This window comes from Phascolarctos cinereus, unplaced genomic scaffold (genome assembly GCF_003287225.1).
Source record: "Phascolarctos cinereus isolate Bilbo 61053 unplaced genomic scaffold, phaCin_HiC Scaffold_4;HRSCAF=312, whole genome shotgun sequence".
NCBI classification, from domain to species: Eukaryota; Metazoa; Chordata; class Mammalia; order Diprotodontia; family Phascolarctidae; genus Phascolarctos; species Phascolarctos cinereus.
In genome coordinates, this window is record NW_027555847.1 from 679549177 (window position 1) to 679568748 (window position 19572).

The 19572-nt window shown below is 46.6% G+C and overlaps 2 protein-coding genes across 6 annotated transcripts in view; one reads left to right on the forward strand and one right to left on the reverse strand.

Annotated features, from left to right (window-relative positions):
* The first annotated feature begins 1246 nt into the window (after positions 1–1246).
* On the forward strand, positions 1247–3797 carry INSL3 (insulin like 3). 2 transcript variants are annotated; one of them, XM_078154167.1, is made up of 3 exons: positions 1247–1513; positions 1675–1698; positions 3224–3797. In XM_078154167.1, exons 1-3 carry the CDS (start codon positions 1345–1347, stop codon positions 3445–3447), a joined length of 417 nt encoding a protein of 138 aa, XP_078010293.1. In that variant the 5' UTR covers positions 1247–1344; the 3' UTR covers positions 3448–3797. The 2 variants fall into 2 exon arrangements, with proteins under 2 accessions (XP_078010293.1, XP_020864755.1); XM_021009096.2 differs by lacking the exon at positions 1675–1698 and having other exon boundaries at positions 1284–1513.
* The window catches only part of B3GNT3 (UDP-GlcNAc:betaGal beta-1,3-N-acetylglucosaminyltransferase 3), a 36167-nt gene continuing 19109 nt past the window's right edge, over positions 2515–19572 (reverse strand). For 3 of the 4 annotated variants that reach the window (XM_078154166.1, XM_078154164.1, XM_021009066.2), the window contains 2 exons: positions 10589–11352; positions 2515–8778 (listed from right to left, as the gene is read on the reverse strand). In XM_078154166.1, the coding sequence (XP_078010292.1) occupies positions 8218–8778; positions 10589–11221 (1194 nt within the window). In that variant the 5' untranslated portion in view covers positions 11222–11352 and the 3' untranslated portion in view covers positions 2515–8217. The remainder of the gene's footprint in view (positions 8779–10588; positions 11353–19572) is intronic. The other variant, XM_078154165.1, reaches the window with a different exon arrangement.

Consider the following 19572-nt stretch of genomic DNA (forward strand, 5'->3'; position numbering starts at 1 on the left):
CCCCACCACCACCCAGAGCCCTCATCACCTCACACCTGGACTATAGCCATAGCCTGCTGGTCAGCCTCCCTGCCTGAAGTCTCTTTGCACTCCAATCCATCATCATTAACCTCATCTTCATCCTCATCCTCTTCATTATCATCACCATCATCATCATCATCATAGATAGCATTTATATCACACTTTCAGATTTGCAAAGTGGTTTACAAACATTTCATTTGATTCTTTTTTATGGATGTGAGGAAATTTTCTTTATTTTGTTTTTTCCCACTTATTAGTATTTTATTTTTTCCAATTACATGTAAAGATAGTTTTCAATATTCACTTTTATAAGATTTTGAGTTCCAAATTTTTTTCTCCCTCCCCCCTCCCCAAGATGGCATGCAATCTGATAGAGGCTATACATGTATAATCATATTAAACGTATTTCCACATTAGCCATGTTGTGAAAAGAGAATCAGAACAAAAGGGGAAAACCATGAGAAAGAAAAAACAAAAAAAATGAGAACACAGAGGTTGTTGTTCGTCCTTCATTGTCAAAGAGGACCAAGGACATCAGGAGGGCAGTGGATGTCTCGACTTGTGAGTGAATTGGATTTAAGTGAGGCAGAGCCGGGCAAAGTCACCAGCCTCACTCTCTCCTCCAGGGTCATCTGGGCTAGCGCTAAGACATAGATCAGGATGCCTGTCAATGGCCCTGGATGCAGTGGGAGACAGCTAGTAAATGTCTGAAGTCAGATTTGAACCCAGTTCTTCCAGACTCAGGCCCAGTGTTCTTATCCACTGTGTCAGCCAGCTGCCTCTAAAACATGTCTCCTGTGGGCAGGGATTGTCCTTCTTTTTGCTCATATTTGTATCCCCAAGGTATACTACAGGGCCCGGCAAACAGTAAGTGCTTAATAAATGCTTGTTGCAGGACAGATGGCAGTGCAGTCTGACTTGTTCTGCTTGATACCAGAGCTGGGGGGTGAGAATTACAAAGGTAGATTTAGGCTCGTCCTCAGCAAAAACACACCAGGGGATGTGTGTTTTTGTGTTCGATTCCCTTTGCTCCAGCCTAGCCCTCCCCGTGGGAATCTGGTCTCTCCTCCAGAATCTACCTGCCTTCTTCCCTAGCTCCCTTCTCTTGGGGCTCTCTAGCCCTACAGCCACACTGGCCTTGGCCCCTAAGGTGCCCTGTTCCTCCTTCCCAGGCATTGAGCCCAATCAGATCTCCCAGAACTGCCCCAGGGACTCTGCAGCTGGGGGATGAGGAGGGGGAAGCCTGGGGGAGGACTATAAGAGCAGGAGCTCTGGTTTGAGGAGGGATCCACCATCACCCTCTGCTGACCCTGCGCCCAGGCCATGTCCCACCTGCTGTCCCTGTTCCTGCTCGTGCTCCTGCCGGCCCGGGGATGCTCCAGGGAGGAACCCCAGAAACTCTGTGCCCACAACTTCATCCGGGCCCTTGTCTGGGTCTGTGGCGGCCCCCGCTGGGCCTCCCCTGAGGGAAGGCAGAGCACCAGTGGTGACCGTAAGTCCTCGGGACAGGGGGGAGGGTGGGAAACAGGACCCTAGTTTCCCTTAGCTTGTGTGTCTGGGTGTGTGCATCGCTAAGTCCATTGACGAGTGTACCTCCATTCTGTTTCCATTTGTGTCTGTTTCTCCATATGTCAATCTGCAATTCTTTACTAGGTCACCTGAACCGGAGGACAGGAGGTGAGTACTGTGGGATAAGGGAAAGAGGGTCTGATTTGGACTCCCACAATCGGGGTTCACTTCCCAACATCTAGTTCAGGGCTTCTTAACCACTTTCTGTGCCCCAGGCTCGTCTGACAGTCTGTCAAAGCCTAGGGACCTCTTCTCAGAATTGTGGTTAAATGTCAATTGGGGGGGAATGTCAAGTTTCAGTTACAGGTTAGTGAAAATAAAATTGCAATTTTTTCCCCCATCCAAGTTCATTAACTCTCCTGGAATCCAGCCAGGTCTGTGAACCCCAAATTAAGAATGCCTGATCTAGTCCAACGCCTTCATTTTAATGAGGAGTAATCTGAGCCCGGCCCCCCCTCCCCCACCGTCAAAGTGAATCAATTTGCCCAATATTACACAGGTTTTGGCAGGTCTGACATTGAAACCCAGGTCTTTGGATCGCAAATCCAGTACTCTTTCCAGGAGTCCCAGTGTTGTGCCTTCAAATCCCAACACTGTCCCTTACAATTGCTCCTGTTAACGCCTCCCTCCCACCCCTGAGAAAATGGAAAAGGGTAGTGTGTGCATGTGTGTGTGTATATGTGTGTGTCTGTGTGTGTGTGTGTGTGTGTGTGTGTGTGTGTGTGTGTGTGTGTGCGCGCGCGCACGCGCTGGGAAGAAGGGAGGAAGCCTTGCCATCCCAGTGCTACTAACAGTGATACTGAGTGGGGAGAGGCAGGACACCAGCAGGAGGGGGAGGTAAGGAGGGGAAGTCTGACGGTAACTGCTGGTTTAGGATTTTGAAGGGCTGCTTATCTGATCTGAAGCTCAGAGAAGCTCAGTAAATGAGATAGTAAACATTTTATTAGCCACTTAGGAGTCAGGAAGATCAGAGTTCAAAGGTGACCTCAGACACTTAATAGCTGTGTGACCCAAGGCAAGTCACTTAGCCTCTTTCTGTCTCAGCTTCCGCATCTGTAAAAATGGGGGATAATAGCAGTACCTACCTCCCAGGTTGTTGTGAGGACCAAATGAGATATTTATAATGTGCTTTATAAACCTTAAAGGGTTAAGTAAATGCTGACTATTGTCATTGGTAATAATTATCTGTATTGGTAACAATCTTATTTGCAAATAATTGATACTAAAATTTTACTGATAATAATTGATAATATAGTGTTTAGAAGGACCTTAGAGGTCATCCAGGCCAACTTCTTCATTTTATGGAAGAAACTGAGGCCCCAAAAGGTGACTGGCTTGCTCAAGCTCACACAGGTAGTGTCAAGGGCAGGATTTGAATCCAGAACCAATGTTCTTTCCTACTGTATTACGCGGTACTGTGTTTCATGCTGAATTTCAGAGAGGTTAAGCATTTTGCCTATGGTCGCAGTAGGTATCCAAAGTGTTCACGTGCTTCTGTGTCCAGAGTGATGAGCCTGAGATGGGGTGGGGAAGGATGCTGAATGGGGGGACTGGAGGAATGTGCAGCTGACACATTTTGCAGACTTCCCTGGGGTTGATCTTGTCTAGTGCCCTCTTCCCACCCCTCCCTCAGGAGAAATACTTCAGTTGCTGCAAAAGAGACCCTTCCGTGGAATGGCACCAGACACCAACACAGAAGAGAACCTGGACGTGGGACTGGTGTGGAGGCCTGGCCTGCTTGCAGATGCAGGGAGACTGGACAGAGCCCATCGCTGGAGAAGAGCCCCCAGCCCAGCCAAACACTGTTGTAACAATGGCTGCACCAAACAAGATCTGCTAACTTTCTGCCCCCATTAGTTTCCCCAGAAAGGGAAGCTGAGGCAGAGGTTCACTGACTTCTCCAAGTACTCCCAAGAAGATCAAAGGAACAGAGTCTGGGGTCTAGCCTGGGCTGTGTGGTGCCTTAGCTCTGAACTCAGTCTCCTAGGGTTTGGGTTCAAGCCTGTGGCCTTCAGTGGTTCCCAGATCTCTCTGGAGCAATTGGAGGCCTGACTAGAAAGTCTGTAGTTTTCTGGGGGAGCGAAAGAGAACGAGGCAAGGCTATTACCTCTGCTGACCCTGAGCTCCAACATTGTGACTTCAAATGTCCTCACTGTATTTGTCCCCAGGGGGGCAGGGAAAGAAACCCTAAGAAACTGGCAAAGGGTAATGTTTGTCTGTGGTGCATTGGGGGATGGGCTGGAGACCTTGGTTTAAGTCACTCCCAATGGGGAGCAGTGGGTGGTTGTTACCTTTGGGAGTCCAAGGAGAAGAAGAATTTTCAAAGTGGTTTTCTTCTAATCACCCTGGGATGGAGATTGTGGAAAAGACATTTCCCCCAACTTGCAGATAAGGCTACTGGAAAGAAGTGAAAAAAATCCAGATCACAAATGGTAGTCAGTAGAGACCATCTGGTGTTTTACAGATAAGGAAAGTGTGTCTCAGGAAGAAATCATAAACTAGTCTCGGCAGTCTGCTGACTCCAAACTGGCTTCTTTTTCCTATGTTCAGTCGTCTTTGTGGACTTTGGGCCTCTGTGCACGGCTAAGGCCTCCATGACCCAGAAATCTATTGCCTACCAGCTCTTAGGTGGCACACCGGGTACAGCTGTAGGGCTAGTCAGGAAGACCCAAGTCCAAATCCATATGTGACCCTGAGCAAGTCATGTTTTAATGGCTCTGTCTGCCTCAGTTTCTTCAACTGTAAAGTGGGGATAACAAAGGAGATATTTGGAAAGTGCATAGTAGGTGCTTAATAAATGTCGGCTTCCTTCTCATCTGTCTGCCTTCTCCACATCGCTGCACTCACTCCCCTTCCAGCATCGACTCCCAGTTCAGCTTAGATCAACGAAGGCGCAGAAAGGTGGGAAGGGAAACCCAGAAACCCAGAGGGGCAGGGAAGGTGGGAGTCCAGCTGGTAATCCATCTCAGCGCATCTCCAACAGCTTCCCTCGGAGGCTTCTTGGAAACGGGGCCAAGGTCACACTCAGAGACTGTGGATGGGGAGAGGTGCAGGTGCAGGGATTCAATAATTTTTTATTGGGGAAGGCGTGGAGTAAACCAGGCCTTGACATTGGTCCACCCAAGTCCCAAGAAGTTAGTGGGATTCAGTGGAAAGTGCCCCGGGCTTGAAGTCCCGGGGCTTTATTGTTGTTTGAGTCATTTCAGTCGAGTTGGACTCCCTGCAACTCCACTTGGGTTTTTCCTGGCAAAAATATTGGCGTGGTTTGCCATTTCCTTCTCCAGATCATTTTACAGATAAGGAAACTGAAGTAAGTAGGTTAAGTGACTTGCCCAGGGTCACACAGCTAGTTAAGTGTCTGAGGCCAGATCTGAACTCCTGACCCCCGGGGCCAGTGCTCTGTCTACCGGGCCACTTAGGGCCCCTGCTCCTTCCATAAAGCCCTGTTTTATCATCTCTAAAATGAGGAGGTGGTATTAAATTAGAATGTAAATTATTTGACAAGAGCAGGGGCTGTCTTTGGACTCTTTCTGCAGCCCCCGGGCTCAGCACAATACCTGGTGATTGGCAGGAGCTTAATAAATGTCTTTTGCCAGATTAGATAGGCATCTCAGATTACTACTGCCTCTGACAGCTGGAAACACCAAATCCCTCTGGGAAGTTACTGACACCTCCCCATTCCCTCGGGCTCGGCTCCAATCGCAGATGCATCCTGCCAGGACAATAAGGAAGTCGGTGCTAGGGCTTTACAGTGAAGAGATCGCTGATTTAGAGCCGGCAGGGAGGGACCACATAGGCCATCTGCTCAGACCCCCCTCATTTCACAAATGAGAATTTCCAGGCTGGGAAAGTTAAGTAATTTGCCCAAGGTCACACTGTAATAAGCCTCAGCGGTAGGATTTTAACCCGGCTCCTCCAGCTCTGGAGGTGTGCTTTCCCCACCGTCCTATGCTGCCTCCTACTTATTGGGCCATGCTGTGTGGATACAGAGCTTCCCTTGACCTCAGGCGGGTAGCTTGCCATCAGAGACTGTGTGCTTCCTTGGAAATGAGGACTCTTGGTTAGAAAGGGGCTCCTCCTCCCTTCTCGGGGGCAGGTTAGGGTTCTGCCTAATGCCTCGAGGAAGAGCTAGGGCACATGATGGACCCAGAGGGAAACCCAGAGGATCACAAGGTTTAGACCTAAAACTCTGAGAAGGGAGAGACTGCCTCGTGGTGGGATAGCAGAAGAACACTGGATTAAGAGTGAGAGGACCTGGGTTTGCTCCAGGCCCTGCTAATTTACTACCTGTATGATGAGTTCAGCCTGATTATTTGCTAGTTAGGCACTACAGTGGGTAGAGAGCTGGATCTGGAGTCAGGAAGACCTGAGTTTAAAGCTGGCCTCTAGACCCTTACTAGCTGTGTGACCCTGGGCAAGTCACTCAGTGTGACTCAGTTTCCCCATCTGTAAAATGGGGATAATAGTAGCACCAACTACTACCATGAGATAACATTTTAAAGAATTTTAAAAATTTTAAGTGGGGTTTAAAGGAACCTGACATATCTGAGACACTTAAAAAATTTTGATCTTTCCTTCATCTGACCTCCCACAATCCACATTCTCCAGGAAGGGGCTGGATTCAATGACTTCTGAGCTTTTTTCCACCTTTAGACCTACGATCCCTGTGACCTTGGGTAGATGATGCTCTCAGCCTTCCCACAAAACGAAGGCACTGAAACAGATAACGTCAAAGTCCCTGTTTTTAGATGAGTCATCGTACAACTGGTCCGAAGTCAGACCAAACAGTCACTGACCAAAACAGGCCTCGCAGTCGGGTCTTCTCACTCCAAATTTGCTATTCCAGTCTACCCCACATTCAGGGCCAGCAGCTAATCCATCTTGGCTTGAACACTCCAGGCCTAAATCAGAAGGTCTCCTCCCAACCCGGCCCTTTCCTAACACTTTACCCCTCTCCACTTATTCTACAGTCTTTTTCTTGAAAAAAACGACCCGCCATTTCCTATCTCCATGCATTTGCTGTGGCTGTGCCCCATGCCTGGAATGCCCTCCCCTCCTCACTTCTTAGTTCCCCTGGCTTATTTTAAGACTTAGCTCAAAACCTACCTTATGCAAGAGGCCTTTCTTAGTGTCCCCTGCCCGCCCCCAGCTGCTAGTGCTTTCCCTTCCAATCAGTCTGTATCTCTTGTGTACCTAGTGATTTATGTCTTATCCCCTATTAGACTGTGAGCTCCTTGAGAGCAGGGATGAGTTTTTTCTTTTTTCTTTTCTTTTCTTTTTAAGGCAATTGGGGTTAAGTGACTTGCCCAGGGTCACACAGCTAGTAAGTGTCAAGTGTTTGGTCTGAGGTCAGATTTGAACTCAGGTCCTCCTGACTCCAGGGCCTGTGCTCTAACCACTGAGCCACCTAGCTGCCCCAAGAGTTTTTTCTTTCTTTGTATCCCCAACACTTAGCACCATGTGTAGCACTAAGTGCTTAATGAAGGTTAGGTGACTGACCTGAAAGAGGACTGGGGGGAGTGGCGCTTGCAAGTCAGGGTTGGGGGCAGGGAATTGCAGCATTCTAAGGATGGAGTCAAAATTCCCTAGGGATTTAGGTCAGGGAAGAGAGAAGAAAGGTACCTCATATCTATCTCCCCTGCGGACCCCTCAGCAGACCCCACAGGAAAACACCCCCACCCCAAATTATGGGATTATGGTGGAAGATGATATAGGCCCTGCAGAGCTTGCCCTGTGTGCTCCCACTCCTTCCCCAGCCCCTCAGCCTTCAGAGGTACTGCAGGGGACTGGCCACAGAGACCACTCCTGATCCCACCCCTAGAGAAAGTCAGGCAGAAGCTACATGCAGCCTTTTGCAGAGAGTGAGGGGACACAGTGGTTAGAGAGCTGGACCTAGAGTCAGGAAGACCTGAGTTCAAATCTGGCCTCAGATACTCACTAGCTGTGTGATCCTGCCTCAGTTTCCTCAACTGTAAAATGGGGATAATAATAGCATTCACTTCCCAGGGTTGTTGTGAGGATCAAATGATATAATATTTGTAACTGGCTACTAGGTACTATGATGCCTGGCACAGAGCAGATAAATGTCCCTCCTTCCTTCCTCCCTTCCTTCCTTCATTTTAGGGGGCAGAGTATGGAGAAAACCCACTTCCCTTCTTCAAGCTAATAATCTTAGCCTCTGATGCTCTCCCTCAAACTGTGACTCTGTGCCCTGGTCCTAGCTGTCATCTGCTCTCATCCTCACCAGGCAGGGCAGGGACTCTTTTTCCCATTTTGCCAATTGAGGAAACTGAGGTGGGGTATAGGGGACTCAGCCAAGGTCATTCTAGTTGGGGGTACCACAGAGACTCGATGTTCCCTCTCTCCCCCAGTGAAAACCCACCTTTCTATAGCTTATAAAACATGTTCTTTGTAACAACCCTGTGAGGTAGGTAGTGTTGGGTGCCCTCCCCAGTTTTACAAAGGAAAAAGCTGAAGTTCTGATTAGGGGAAGTGACCTGGCTAAGGTCACACGGCTGGCTTTGAAGTTTCTTATCCTGGCTTCTGCTCTTCTGAGTGTCACGTGCTGGGTCAGTCTCTTCAGGGGCCTCTCACCCAGTCTGACCATCTGGTCCTCTGGAACAACCCTCAGTTACTTGGGGTGTATAATATTGACTTGCTACATTCCAGATCTGGATTCTTGATGGCGTCCCACATTAGTAGCATCTCATAGGGCAAGAAACGATGGACCAGCAGCAGGTCTTGGTAGAAGCATGGGTTAAAGGACCCTATGCGTGGTGACGGTGATTGGATACCTGTCACCCTCACTCCCATGTGCCTGGCTGGAGCCAGCCCTTCACGCTCCAGGCACATGCCCAGATAAACATCGTCGATCGGGAAGAGAGGTATCACATGGGAGGCGTGCCGGATGGCTCCTGTCGTGAATTTAGACATCAGGATCCCACCGCCTCCACAATAGGGGGGGTACTTATTTTCCTTCATCACCAGCTCTGGCACAAAGTACTTGCTCTGTGGCACACGGATGGGTCCCACGTTGCTGATGACATAGCCTACAAACAGGTGCTTGTCTGCTCTGTTACCCTGCAGATACACCACCATGTTGTCTGTGTGGGCGAAAATATCATCGTCGCCGTTGAAGATGAAGGAAACATCAGGGCACTGCACAGCCTGCCACTCCAGAAACAGTACCTGCCATAGGAAAGAGAGCGAGAGGTAGAATGGGGAGGCCTCCTGTGCCTGGCACTCACCTGCTCACAGTCTCTGAGGAGGCATCTTCCCATTCCTAACCTCACCGGTTCCTAATAGCAGTCCTCTGAGTGAGGGGAAGGAATTCCTTTCCATTTTACCAGCAGGGAAACTGGGGTCTGGAGAGGACTAACAGAAGACCGTCTGGGAATCTGAGGGTTTCGAAGCTCAGAGGGACTTTTGAGATCATCTAGCCTAGAATTTTCCAAACTCATTTGGTATTACCCTGATGGAACCACCCATGCTAAGCTAGAGAGCGAGAAGCTGGGAGCATGATACCTCTAATAAGGTGGTTGACGAATGCTGGAGAAATGCAGAAATTCAACTGAGCTTGATACTGAAAACTATAATAAGTATTTTTGAATCATTCCCCCTCTGGGTATTTCATTTTCTCATCAATAGTATAGTAGGATTGGGGGCAGCTAGGTGGCGCAGTGGATAGAGCACTAGGCCTGCAGTCAGGAAAACCTGAGTTCAAATCTGGCCTCAGACACTTACTATCTGTGTGACCTTGGGCAAGTCACCTAACCCCTATTGCCTCCAAAAAAAAATTTTTTTGTATAATTGACATTGGATCTGGAAATAGAAAACCTGGGCTCAGATCCCTCCCCAGATGCTGACCAGCTAGGGTAAGTCACTTAACTTCTCAGGGCCTCAGTTTTCTAGCCTATAAAAGGGGAATAAAAATCCTCACCCAGGTTTAAAGTATTATAGAATTATGAGTTTTTATGTTAAATAGTCTCTAATTGAACACAGAATGTCAGAGATGGATGGACAGTAGATCAAAAAATATTTTTCAAGCCCCTATTACTTGCCAGGTGCTATGGTTGGCACTGGAGACAAAAGTCAAAAGTGAGAGTCCCTGGGGCAGCTGGGTGGTGCAGTGGATAGAGCACTGGCCCTGAAGTCAGGAGGACCTGAGTTCAAATCTGGCCTCAGACACATAACACTTACTGGCTGTGTGACCCTGGGCAAGTCACTTAACCCCAATTGCCTAAAAACAAACAAACAAAAATAAAAGTGAGAGTCCCTACCCTCAAGGACCTTACATTCCACTGGGGAGGGGGATAAGGATGTTCACAGAGAAGTAAATATAGGATAAATGCAAAATAAATACAAAGTGATGGGGGGTGGGGATAAGGGAGCTCTTGAAGAAGGTGGCACTTGAAATGGAATTGTGATGTCCTGAGGTCCCTCCCAACTGATGTCCTGCACCCCCACCTCTGACATCTTACATGCTAAGGTTCCTCAAGCTCTTACACCCTGGGCTCAGGGGTCCCTATTGACTCTGATATCCTATGACTTCATGATTCTGGGAATTTGCTGTTCGACGTTTTAGAAAGGTCCCAAGACTAACCCAGCCCCTAGTCACTGGGGTTCGGTGACAGCTAATGTGAGAAGCACTGCCCCAATCCCACACTCTCATTTCAGAGGGGATATCAAAGACCAGAGGGACCGTGACTTGCCCAAGGTCACCCGGCAAGTTGGAGACAAGTGGATTCAAGACTGCAGCCCGGGGTTCTCCCCTGCCTTCACCACACTGCCAAGAAGAAGAGATTGCTATTATCCATAGAGAAGACCCATGCTAACTGGGGATGTCAGGGAGGAGTTGGAGAGAGAGACTGCAGGCCATGGGTTGGTCCAGGTTTCAGGGCTGCTTCCAACTAAAAGTAGAGCAAATCCAGGTGGTGGAGTCTGAGACTGGAGAGAAGCGAGGTACCTGTCATCTCCCACCTCTGGGTCTGCCACTCACCTGCTTCAGGGTCAGATTGAAGAAAGTGTCATGGAAATCCCACTGCAGAATATCACCGTGGGCCTGGGCCTCCATGGCCAGGAGCCAGTTTACTTTTTGAGCTTCCAGGAAACGAGGCTCAGTGCCTACCAAGAAAAGCCGGCGGATGGTGGCCCCGTTGACCTCTCGCTCCTGCCCCCATGTCCGACGAATGAGATCCCGCCTCTCGTAGTTCTTAGGTGAGGACTTGATGGCCAGCAAGAGGAAGACAGGGCCCACGCCCCCAGGGAACCCTGTACACTTATTTGCAGGGGCACTCTGAAGGATCGGGAAGTGTCGGCAATGTTTGTAAAGGAGGAAGTCCTGGATGTGCCTGGGCTGGGCTGAGAAGCCAGACACGTTGGCCACAGAGGCATTGGCAAAGCAGGGGACCAGAAGACGTTGAGGGAGGGCTGAGGTCTGGGGCTCTGGGACCCTTTGCTGTTGCTGGGGCTCCAGAACTATTTGGTGTTTGGGCTCAGACATCCCCAAGTCTTGCCAACGAGTCTTATAGGAGAGCTCCGAGAAATGGTCTTGGATGAGGAAAATTAGGACCCCAGCAGCTAAGGCCAGCAAGATCAATGCCTGGGTGCGTCTTTTCTTCAGCCGTAGCATTATTTCCTGGGATACAAGAGAGGAGGGCAGGCCCAGTAAGAGAAAACCTTAGGCTTGGGGGAAGAATGTGTGCCCTGAACTTATGTGTGGTCTTGGGCAAGTCACTTCTTTCTGGGCCTCAGTTTCCGCATCTGTAAAATGAGGAGGCTGGATAAATGATCTGTTAATTTCAAATCCAACATCCTGCATCCCAGTTCTGACATCCTGTGTTCTAAGGGCCCTCCCAGCTCTGACATCCTGTGTTCTAAGGGCCTTCCCAACTCTGACATTCTGCACTCTAAGGGTCCTCCCAGCTCTGAGATTCTAAAGGCACTCCTGAACCTGGCGTTCTGTGCCCTGAGGTGCTTCCCAGATCTCATATTCTATGGTCTAAGGTCTAAGGGTCCTCTCAAGCTCTATTAACTTGAAATTAGGGAGAAATTAATGTAAAAAGGTAGCAATAAAAATTTATTTAAAATAAAGCTAGAACTTGAAATTAGCTTCCCCATAACTTTCCCCCATTGCCTCTAGTTCTGTTCCTCTTGGGTCAAAAAGCACAAGTCAGCTGCCTCTGTCCTTTGATGGTCCTTTAGATATGTGGGATTTTTTTTTCCATTCATTTCATTTTCCAATCCAAATTCTGCCCCCCGCCACACATACCTTTCATACTCATTGAGAAGGCAAGAAAAACAAAACCCATCACAAAAATTTAGTCATGTAAGACAAATTCCCACATTAACCATTTCTAAAACGAAAGAAAGAGAAAGGAGAGGCGAGAGAGAGAGAAAGAAGGAAGAAAGGAAGAGAGAAAGAAAGAAAGGAGAGGGAGAAAGGGAGAAAGAGAGGGAGGAAAGAAAGAAAAAAGATTTCAGTCTGCTCTCCTGGGTCCATGTCAGCTCTCTATTTGGAGATGGGCTGCAGGCTTCAGCCTGAGTCCTTTGGAATCGTAGTGGGTCATTGTGTTGATTAGAGTTCCTAAGTCTTTCAAAGTTGATTATCTTCCTCTATAATTTTATAAATAATAATAATTGTTAATACTAATAATGCTATTACTTATGACATTGCTGTTATTCTTTAAACTGTTCTTCCCATTCCCTTCAGATATCTGAAAACACCTGGGTTCAGAGTCAGATGATCTCAGATGGAAGCTCAGTCACTTACTGTGTGACCCACCATGGGTAAGTCTCTACCTCTGTGGGCCTCAGCTTCTTCATCCATAAGAGTAAGAGTGCTGTGATCCTATGCACCGCCCCCAGCCCTCTCTTCTCCCAGGGTAAACATTCTCAGTTCCTTCCATGGAGCCTATTGCCACAAACCTGGTCTTCAGCCTTCTCATCATCTTGGCTGTCCTCTGACCCTTCTCACCTCTGTTGATGTCCCTCTGGAAATACAGCCCCTAAATCAGACGCTATTTTTCAGGTGTTTCTGCCTAGGGCAGAAACCAGCAGGATAGCTTTCTTTCCTCATTCCGGAAGCTCTATTTCTCCTAACTCAGCCTGAAGTTAACATTATCTTTATGGGAACAGGAGTGAGGTCCACCTATCAGCTCATGTAACATTGTGGCCAATACCCCACATGCTCTTTTATTATACAAATTTCTGGTTTCCTTAGGTAGCCCCCAGCTTGTACTTGTGTGCCTGGATTTCAGAACACAAGTACTCACTCTCAAAGGAAAAGCCGGTTCCCCCAGAGTCTCCTGGGGACACTTGTGTCCCATGCCACTGGAAGACCATGAGGGGAGGTTCAGGGAAGATCGCCATAGGGTGGATAATAAAAACACACCCTCTGGGGAGGAAGCAAGCACCCCCCTCCAATCAGATGTCAGCCCTATGCAGCAAAGGTCCATTCCTCCCCTGCTGGTTATAGCTCTGGTCACCCAGAACCCCCCCAAGGATTCCACTTCCCTGGCCCCCATGCACTTCCAATCTTTTGCACAACATTATCTCATTGCATTATAACACTGCTCACTGCTTCATGTACCTTCTTGGGGACACAAAGCAGATCTTTTCCCTATTCCATCTGCCCTACTTCTACCACACCCATCCAGTGCACAAAGAATGCTTAACTTGATTAAATGGTTCCAAGCCATTTCAAGTACGTGAGAACTCACTCCACCCACTGCATGAGGAGGGAAACCTTTCTATGGTCTTAAAGATTTGCAGGTATGCTGCCTGTGGTTCAGTCATTTTCACTGGGGTCACACAATGGGTGACCCAGTTTGGAGTCTTCTTGGTAAAGATACTAGAGTGGTTTATCATTTCCTTCTCCAGCTGATTTGACAGATGAATGTGGATCTTCCTAACTCCAGGCCCTGAACTCTATCGACCGGTACCACCTAGATGTCCAAGTTGATTTGATCAGCTAGTCAGTGCCAGAGGCAGGATCTGAATCTAGGTTTTGACTCCAAGTTGGACAGCTATCTCCATTCTGTTATGCTGCCTGTCTAGTATAGAAGAGAATGCCAGAGCCAGTAGAGCTCTGAGAGCTCACTAAACCCAATCTCAACCCCGAGGCATACCATGCAGCGTAGGTATCATGACTAAATGAACTTTGAGGTGCCTACCAGCTCTGATAGGGAAGGGCTGAAGTCCACCTTTGTTATTGTTCAGTTGTTTCAGCCCTGTCAACACTCGCATGACCCCATTTGGGGTTTTCTTCATAAAGATGCTGGAGTGATTTGCCATGTCCTACTCCAGCTCATTTTTTTTCTTCACAGATGAGGAAACTGAGGCAAACAGGGTTGAATGACTTGCCCAGGTCATACCACTAGCAAGTGCCTGAGGCTAGATTTGAACTCGGGTCTTCAGGACCTCAGGAACTTGGGTCTTCTGGACTTCTGGCCTGGTGCTCAATCCACTGCCCACCTAGCTGCCCTTGCTCAAGTGGACAGCAAGCTTTTACTTTTCTTTGATGTTTTCTACAACAAAGTTAAAGACCAATTCAATAAGCATTGATGATGCTCCTCCTCCTGCAGGCTCAGCTAAACCCTGGGACTACAAAGAGAGACAAAAGACAGTCCCTGCCCTCAAGAAGCACCTAGTCTAATGGAGGAAATAACTACAAACAAGCCAGAGACCTGATAAATTGGAGATAATCAGCCTTGGCTGGTGCGAAAGAATAAAAGTAGTAAAAGAAGCTAGATTACCTTCATTCCAGGACAATGACCTGTTGCCTCAAAAAACCAAACCCCTAATAGACGGAAGGAAGGAAGAATCTAAAAGGTACAAAAATGATCTGAAGGAAGTGACTGTAGAGAGGGGGAGTGGGAGAAGTTGTCCTCCAAGGCATAAAACATACTGACAAGTCTTGTTAGATGAGATTATCCAGTAAAGGTCAGAGGAAGAGTCAGGTAGGCTGGTGGCACCCTTTGATGAGTGACAGCACAAAAGAACAATCTGTCAACCCCCTGACAATAGCAGAGAGCTCTGTTTTCTTCCTGGAATGGGCACCCAAGCTGTGACAGAACCTCCCAAGGCTTGTGAAAATAACTACCACAAAAGGGAGTCCTCTGGACATAATTCCCCAGGATTAAAATCTTCCAGGGCAGGGGTGGGGAACCTCAAGCCTTGAGACCACATGTGGCCTTCTAGATCCTTAAATGCGGGCCTTTTGATGAGTCCGGTCAAAAGGCCCGCACATAAGGATCTAGAAGGCCACATGGGCGTCAACCCAAGAGAAGTAGGACACTGTCAGAATGGAAAACAGAAGACTCAAAAGGGGAAAAATTCCAGTAAAGAGGAAGAGCAGGAATTAGCTGGAGAGATTAATGTGGATGCAGGAGAAGCTCACTACCTGACTTTGATTTTTTTTTTTTTGGCTAGGCAATGGGGTTAAGTGACTTGCCCAGGGTCACATAGCTAGTTAAGTGTCAAGTGTCTGAAGCGGGTTTGAACTCAGGTCCTCCTGACTCCAGGGCTAGTGTTTTCTCCACTGTGCCACCTAGTTGCCCCTTGACTTGATTTTTAAAAGATATATAGAACATGGAAACAAGGTCAGCTTCTGCTTCCTCTCCTCTCACCCCTCCATCCTTTACAAACCAACTGTTGACTCATCTTCCTGAGTTCAAATCTGCCCTCAGACACTTAATAGCTGTGTGACCCTGGGCAAGTCACTTAACCCTGTTTGCCTCAGTTTCCTCAACTGTCAAATGAGCTGGAGAAGGAATGGCAAACCCCTCCATTACCTCTGCTAAGAAAACCCCAAATGGGGTTTGATGTTGTTGACCCCAAATATACCTAGACTGCTTCACAAACTTTTGATCACTATATAAATGCTAGCTATTACTATTATTGTTATTATGGTCTTATATACTCTTTCTAGGTTTTCATGACAATGCTCTGTTTTGGTTATCTACATATCCAAAGATTCTTTGCTGGAATACTATCCAAATCTTACTTCTCAATTGTGGGTGTGGTCTAAAACTGGTCTCCATTTTGCTGTAGGCTTTCTACTCTTTCCCTAGGTGATCTCCCTAGCACCAGTTTAATTATCTCTATGCAGATGGCTCCCAGATATTCCTATCCAGCCCCAGTCTCTCTTTTGCACTCCAATTCCCCACTTCATCTTGTTAAATAATTCCAACCAACTGTCCATAGACGACTTTACTCGAAGTATCCAAACATGGACTCATTATCTTTCTCCCTGTGGTAGGAGTGGCATCTTCTGTAGGTAGGCTGGACTGGTCCTGTAAGAGGGTACGGAGGTCATTTGGCTTCCTTGCCACTGGCCACATTGGAGTTGATGTGGAAGGTTTTACCAGCGTTCCTTCCAGACTGAGTGTGGTTAGTTGCCATGGAGAATGCAAAGACAGAAGGGAATAGCCCTCTTTATTTGAATTAATATCTTTTTAACCTTGGGAATTTTATCCTTTTACCTGTCACCAGTAAAGTTGTTTTTATTGCATTTTATGGTCCAGATGTGCTTTGTTATATTTTAAAACTAGTCCAGAATATTTGGCACAGTTGACAGGGCTGTTTGCAATGGCTTCATGTTAAATTCATATTTTTTTAATGGGATGGGGGGGGTGGAAAGGAGGAAGATGTGGAACAAATAGTCTCAGATAATTTGCTGACCAGATACAGCAGCGTGGCATCCTGTGACCACAGTGCTTTCTGAGGCATGTTGGGAACCTTCTCAGTGGGATAACGATAAGCTCCCATTCTTCTTGAAGGGTGTTTAAAGAATTTGAGAGGGAAAATGAAAACAGAAAAGTCAAGTATTCCATGATAGCTTTCAAAAAGCTGGATCACCAACCAAAGGAAAATGAAAATAAATTGTACTTCTATATCACGCAATTAGCGTCCAAGGCAAAACACCTTGCAATCTTTGCAAACTGTGCCTTGAAGGTGGGGATGGGTAGGGGTGGGGCTATTGGTACAGCTAATAGATCTGGGAATAATACCACTGGAAAGAGCAATGATAATTGGGATTACTGGACTAGAGGTGGAAGTATGAGCTCTGACCCAGAAGTTTTTCTGGAGGAGGTGTTAGAAAATCTGCAAGGTTAGGGCTAGGGGGAAAAAGAATAGGGTTGGAAGTGATCGATTTAGAGGTGTGAGCTAGGGATCACCTTTGGTCCCTTTTCAGGTGGAAAAATGATGAAATCTGCACACGGGGTCTCACAAAGATGAATTCTCTGAATAGCCAGTTCCCTGATGGAGGATTAGCAAGTTAGAAGGTGATATTTTTAAAAGAGAGGGATTTGGTGAATGCGCGCGCGTGCGCACACACGCACACACACACACACACACACACACACACACACACACACACACACACACTCCTACTTCAAGTACAATGCAATCCTGTCTTTCAGGGAGTTCCATCTAAATTATGTGGCCCATTCCCAATTGACCATGATCAGTTAGTGAAGTTTAAGCCAGAGAAGGCATAATGCCTACCACCATGTTAGTCCTCAGCTGAGGCTAGGGATACTCTTTCCCATTAGGAGATTTAGGTATACCTTTTGAATCTGATAATCATTTAAAATCAGTTGAGCCCCAATAAGGGCCAAAAACCTGAATTAATCTTTTCTGAGCGAACTAAAAACACCTCTTCCTGTGTCAACAACTACCGGACCAGATGGAACTGACCAGCATTCTTCCTGTTATCACTAAGGACAGGATACCTGGGACCAGACACTCTGGAACAGTGGGACTTTTCTTATTTTGGTATCCTGTGGACATAAGTTATGTAGGGGAAACACAGATATCCTGGATCTATAATTTCAAATGACACTTTGACATTCTCCTATTTTATTGTATTTACAATCTATTCAACTAAGAAACTTCCTTTCCCATGCTATATGTTAAAAAAAACACATGGAGGTTGTATTCTTTTTTTTAGTAACACACACATCCTGAGTCAGGGTTTAAATGTCCTCCTAAAATTTCTTGAGTCAATCAGAGTTAAAACTCTGATTCCATGTACATGCACTGCTAACTTGAAGGAATCAAACAATATGAATTCACTTATCACCTAGCTTGTTGTCTCTTTAACCAACTTTCAGGTCGACAAATCATGGGGTCGACAAGATGACTGATGCTAGTAACATCCTATCTGGATATCTGGGACAGATACAGTAAGGATTCTTCTACTCCAACAAAATATAGGAAAAGCTTCTGCTTTCCCATCTGGTCATTTCTCCACTCTCCTTAGTCATTCACCCTCACCCAAGTCTTTGCATCTAGATTTGAGAATCTATCAGAATGAGTCTCCCTAGGGTAAGGACCAAGATTTCCTCCAAGGCTCAGTTTATTCTGAAGTGAAGGACCATAGGGGACCATGTCTGAGTGGCTTGGGAAGGTGAAATGGGGAAATCACTAAATATAAAAGGGGCTGTTAGATCTCAGCAGCTGTGTTACTATTATACAAGGGGACTTTCAACATGTCCATAAGTTTATCCCAGTTTCCACTGGGGTTTGAGGGTCAAGGCCACAGAGGGAAAGAACATGCTTGTTCACATGGAGTTGGGTGGAAGACCTGTTGTTTGTGTCTCAGTTGGGATGGGTATGGCTAATCGGGGCAAGTATATTGTGAATATGGGTATTAAGACTTGTGCCTACATGGTCTACACCCTTCCCCAAACCATTTTTTTTAAATTTTTTGTTTTTTGGGGGTTTCTTTTTTGGCTAGCTAATGGGGTTTAGTGACTTGCCCAGGGTCACACAGGTAGTAAGTGTTATATGTCTGAGGCCAGATTTGAACTCAGGTCCTCTTGACTCCAGGGCTGGTGCTCTATCCACTGTGCCACCTAGCTGTCCCTCCCCCAAACCATTTTGAACCCCAACACTTGAGAAAAGCCTAAAACCTGGATTTGTGAGACATTTCGGCCCACTCTGGACTTAATCTACCATAATGCTTTGCATCCTCTGCTCTCTGAGCGATCTAAAAATGCTCCTTCTTGCATCAGCAACTACAGAACCAGATGAAGCTGACCAATATTCTTCTGTTTATGGCCACCAAGGACAGGATGCCTGGGAACAGACACTGTCTTGAACAGTGGTACTTTTCTTATCTTAGTGTTTTATGTATATATACTATGTTATGTCATGTTAATGGTAAAAGAAACACGGATATCCTGGATCTATAATTTCAATGGACACTTCGACATTCTCCCATCTTATTGTCTTTACAACCTATTCAACTTAAGAAATTCCTTTCTCATATCATGGTTAAACATTTGTAGAACATAATTTTGGCTAACATAGACATCCTGAACCAGGAAGGGAGGGAGGGGTGAGAGGGAGTTGCTCCAAATATATAAAAATCCTCTTTGTCTGTCCATCTGTGGGTTCGTTTACATGATGAGCTCCCATGCGTATTTCTGTATGCATGTTCTGCAAGCTTTGAGAGAAATAAACACTCATATTCATACTAATTTTGTTTGTCTTTCTAAGAAGGAAATCAGTAATGGTTGACAATGAGCATTTACAATAGTTTCTATGTCTGTTCTTACAGGTTGGGCTAAATGATGCCCGACTGTTGCCTAAACCAGACTGCATAGTTAAATATTAAATAATATTAAGCGAGGTGTGTATAAGTATGAAAGATAATTCCTCACCAGTAATGAAAATGAAGAAGGTTAGAGTACTCTGCTATCTACCTTCTCCATATAATAACCTCGTGTGGCCAATGAAGAAGGTAGACTGGAGATTGTTGAGAGTTAAATAAAGTTCTTTTGCCAAGTGTTTCAGCTCTTGTTGACCTTGTCAGGTTGATGGAGCAATAAGTCCTGGGCTTGGGTCAGTAGTAAAGGGTTAGTGATTTTTCCATTGCCTTTTCCATCCTCATGGCCAAATAAGAAAAATTTGCTTTTACCTGGTAATGAGCTCAGTATCCCATCACTACTCTTTCTTAAGGTTCTTTGAATT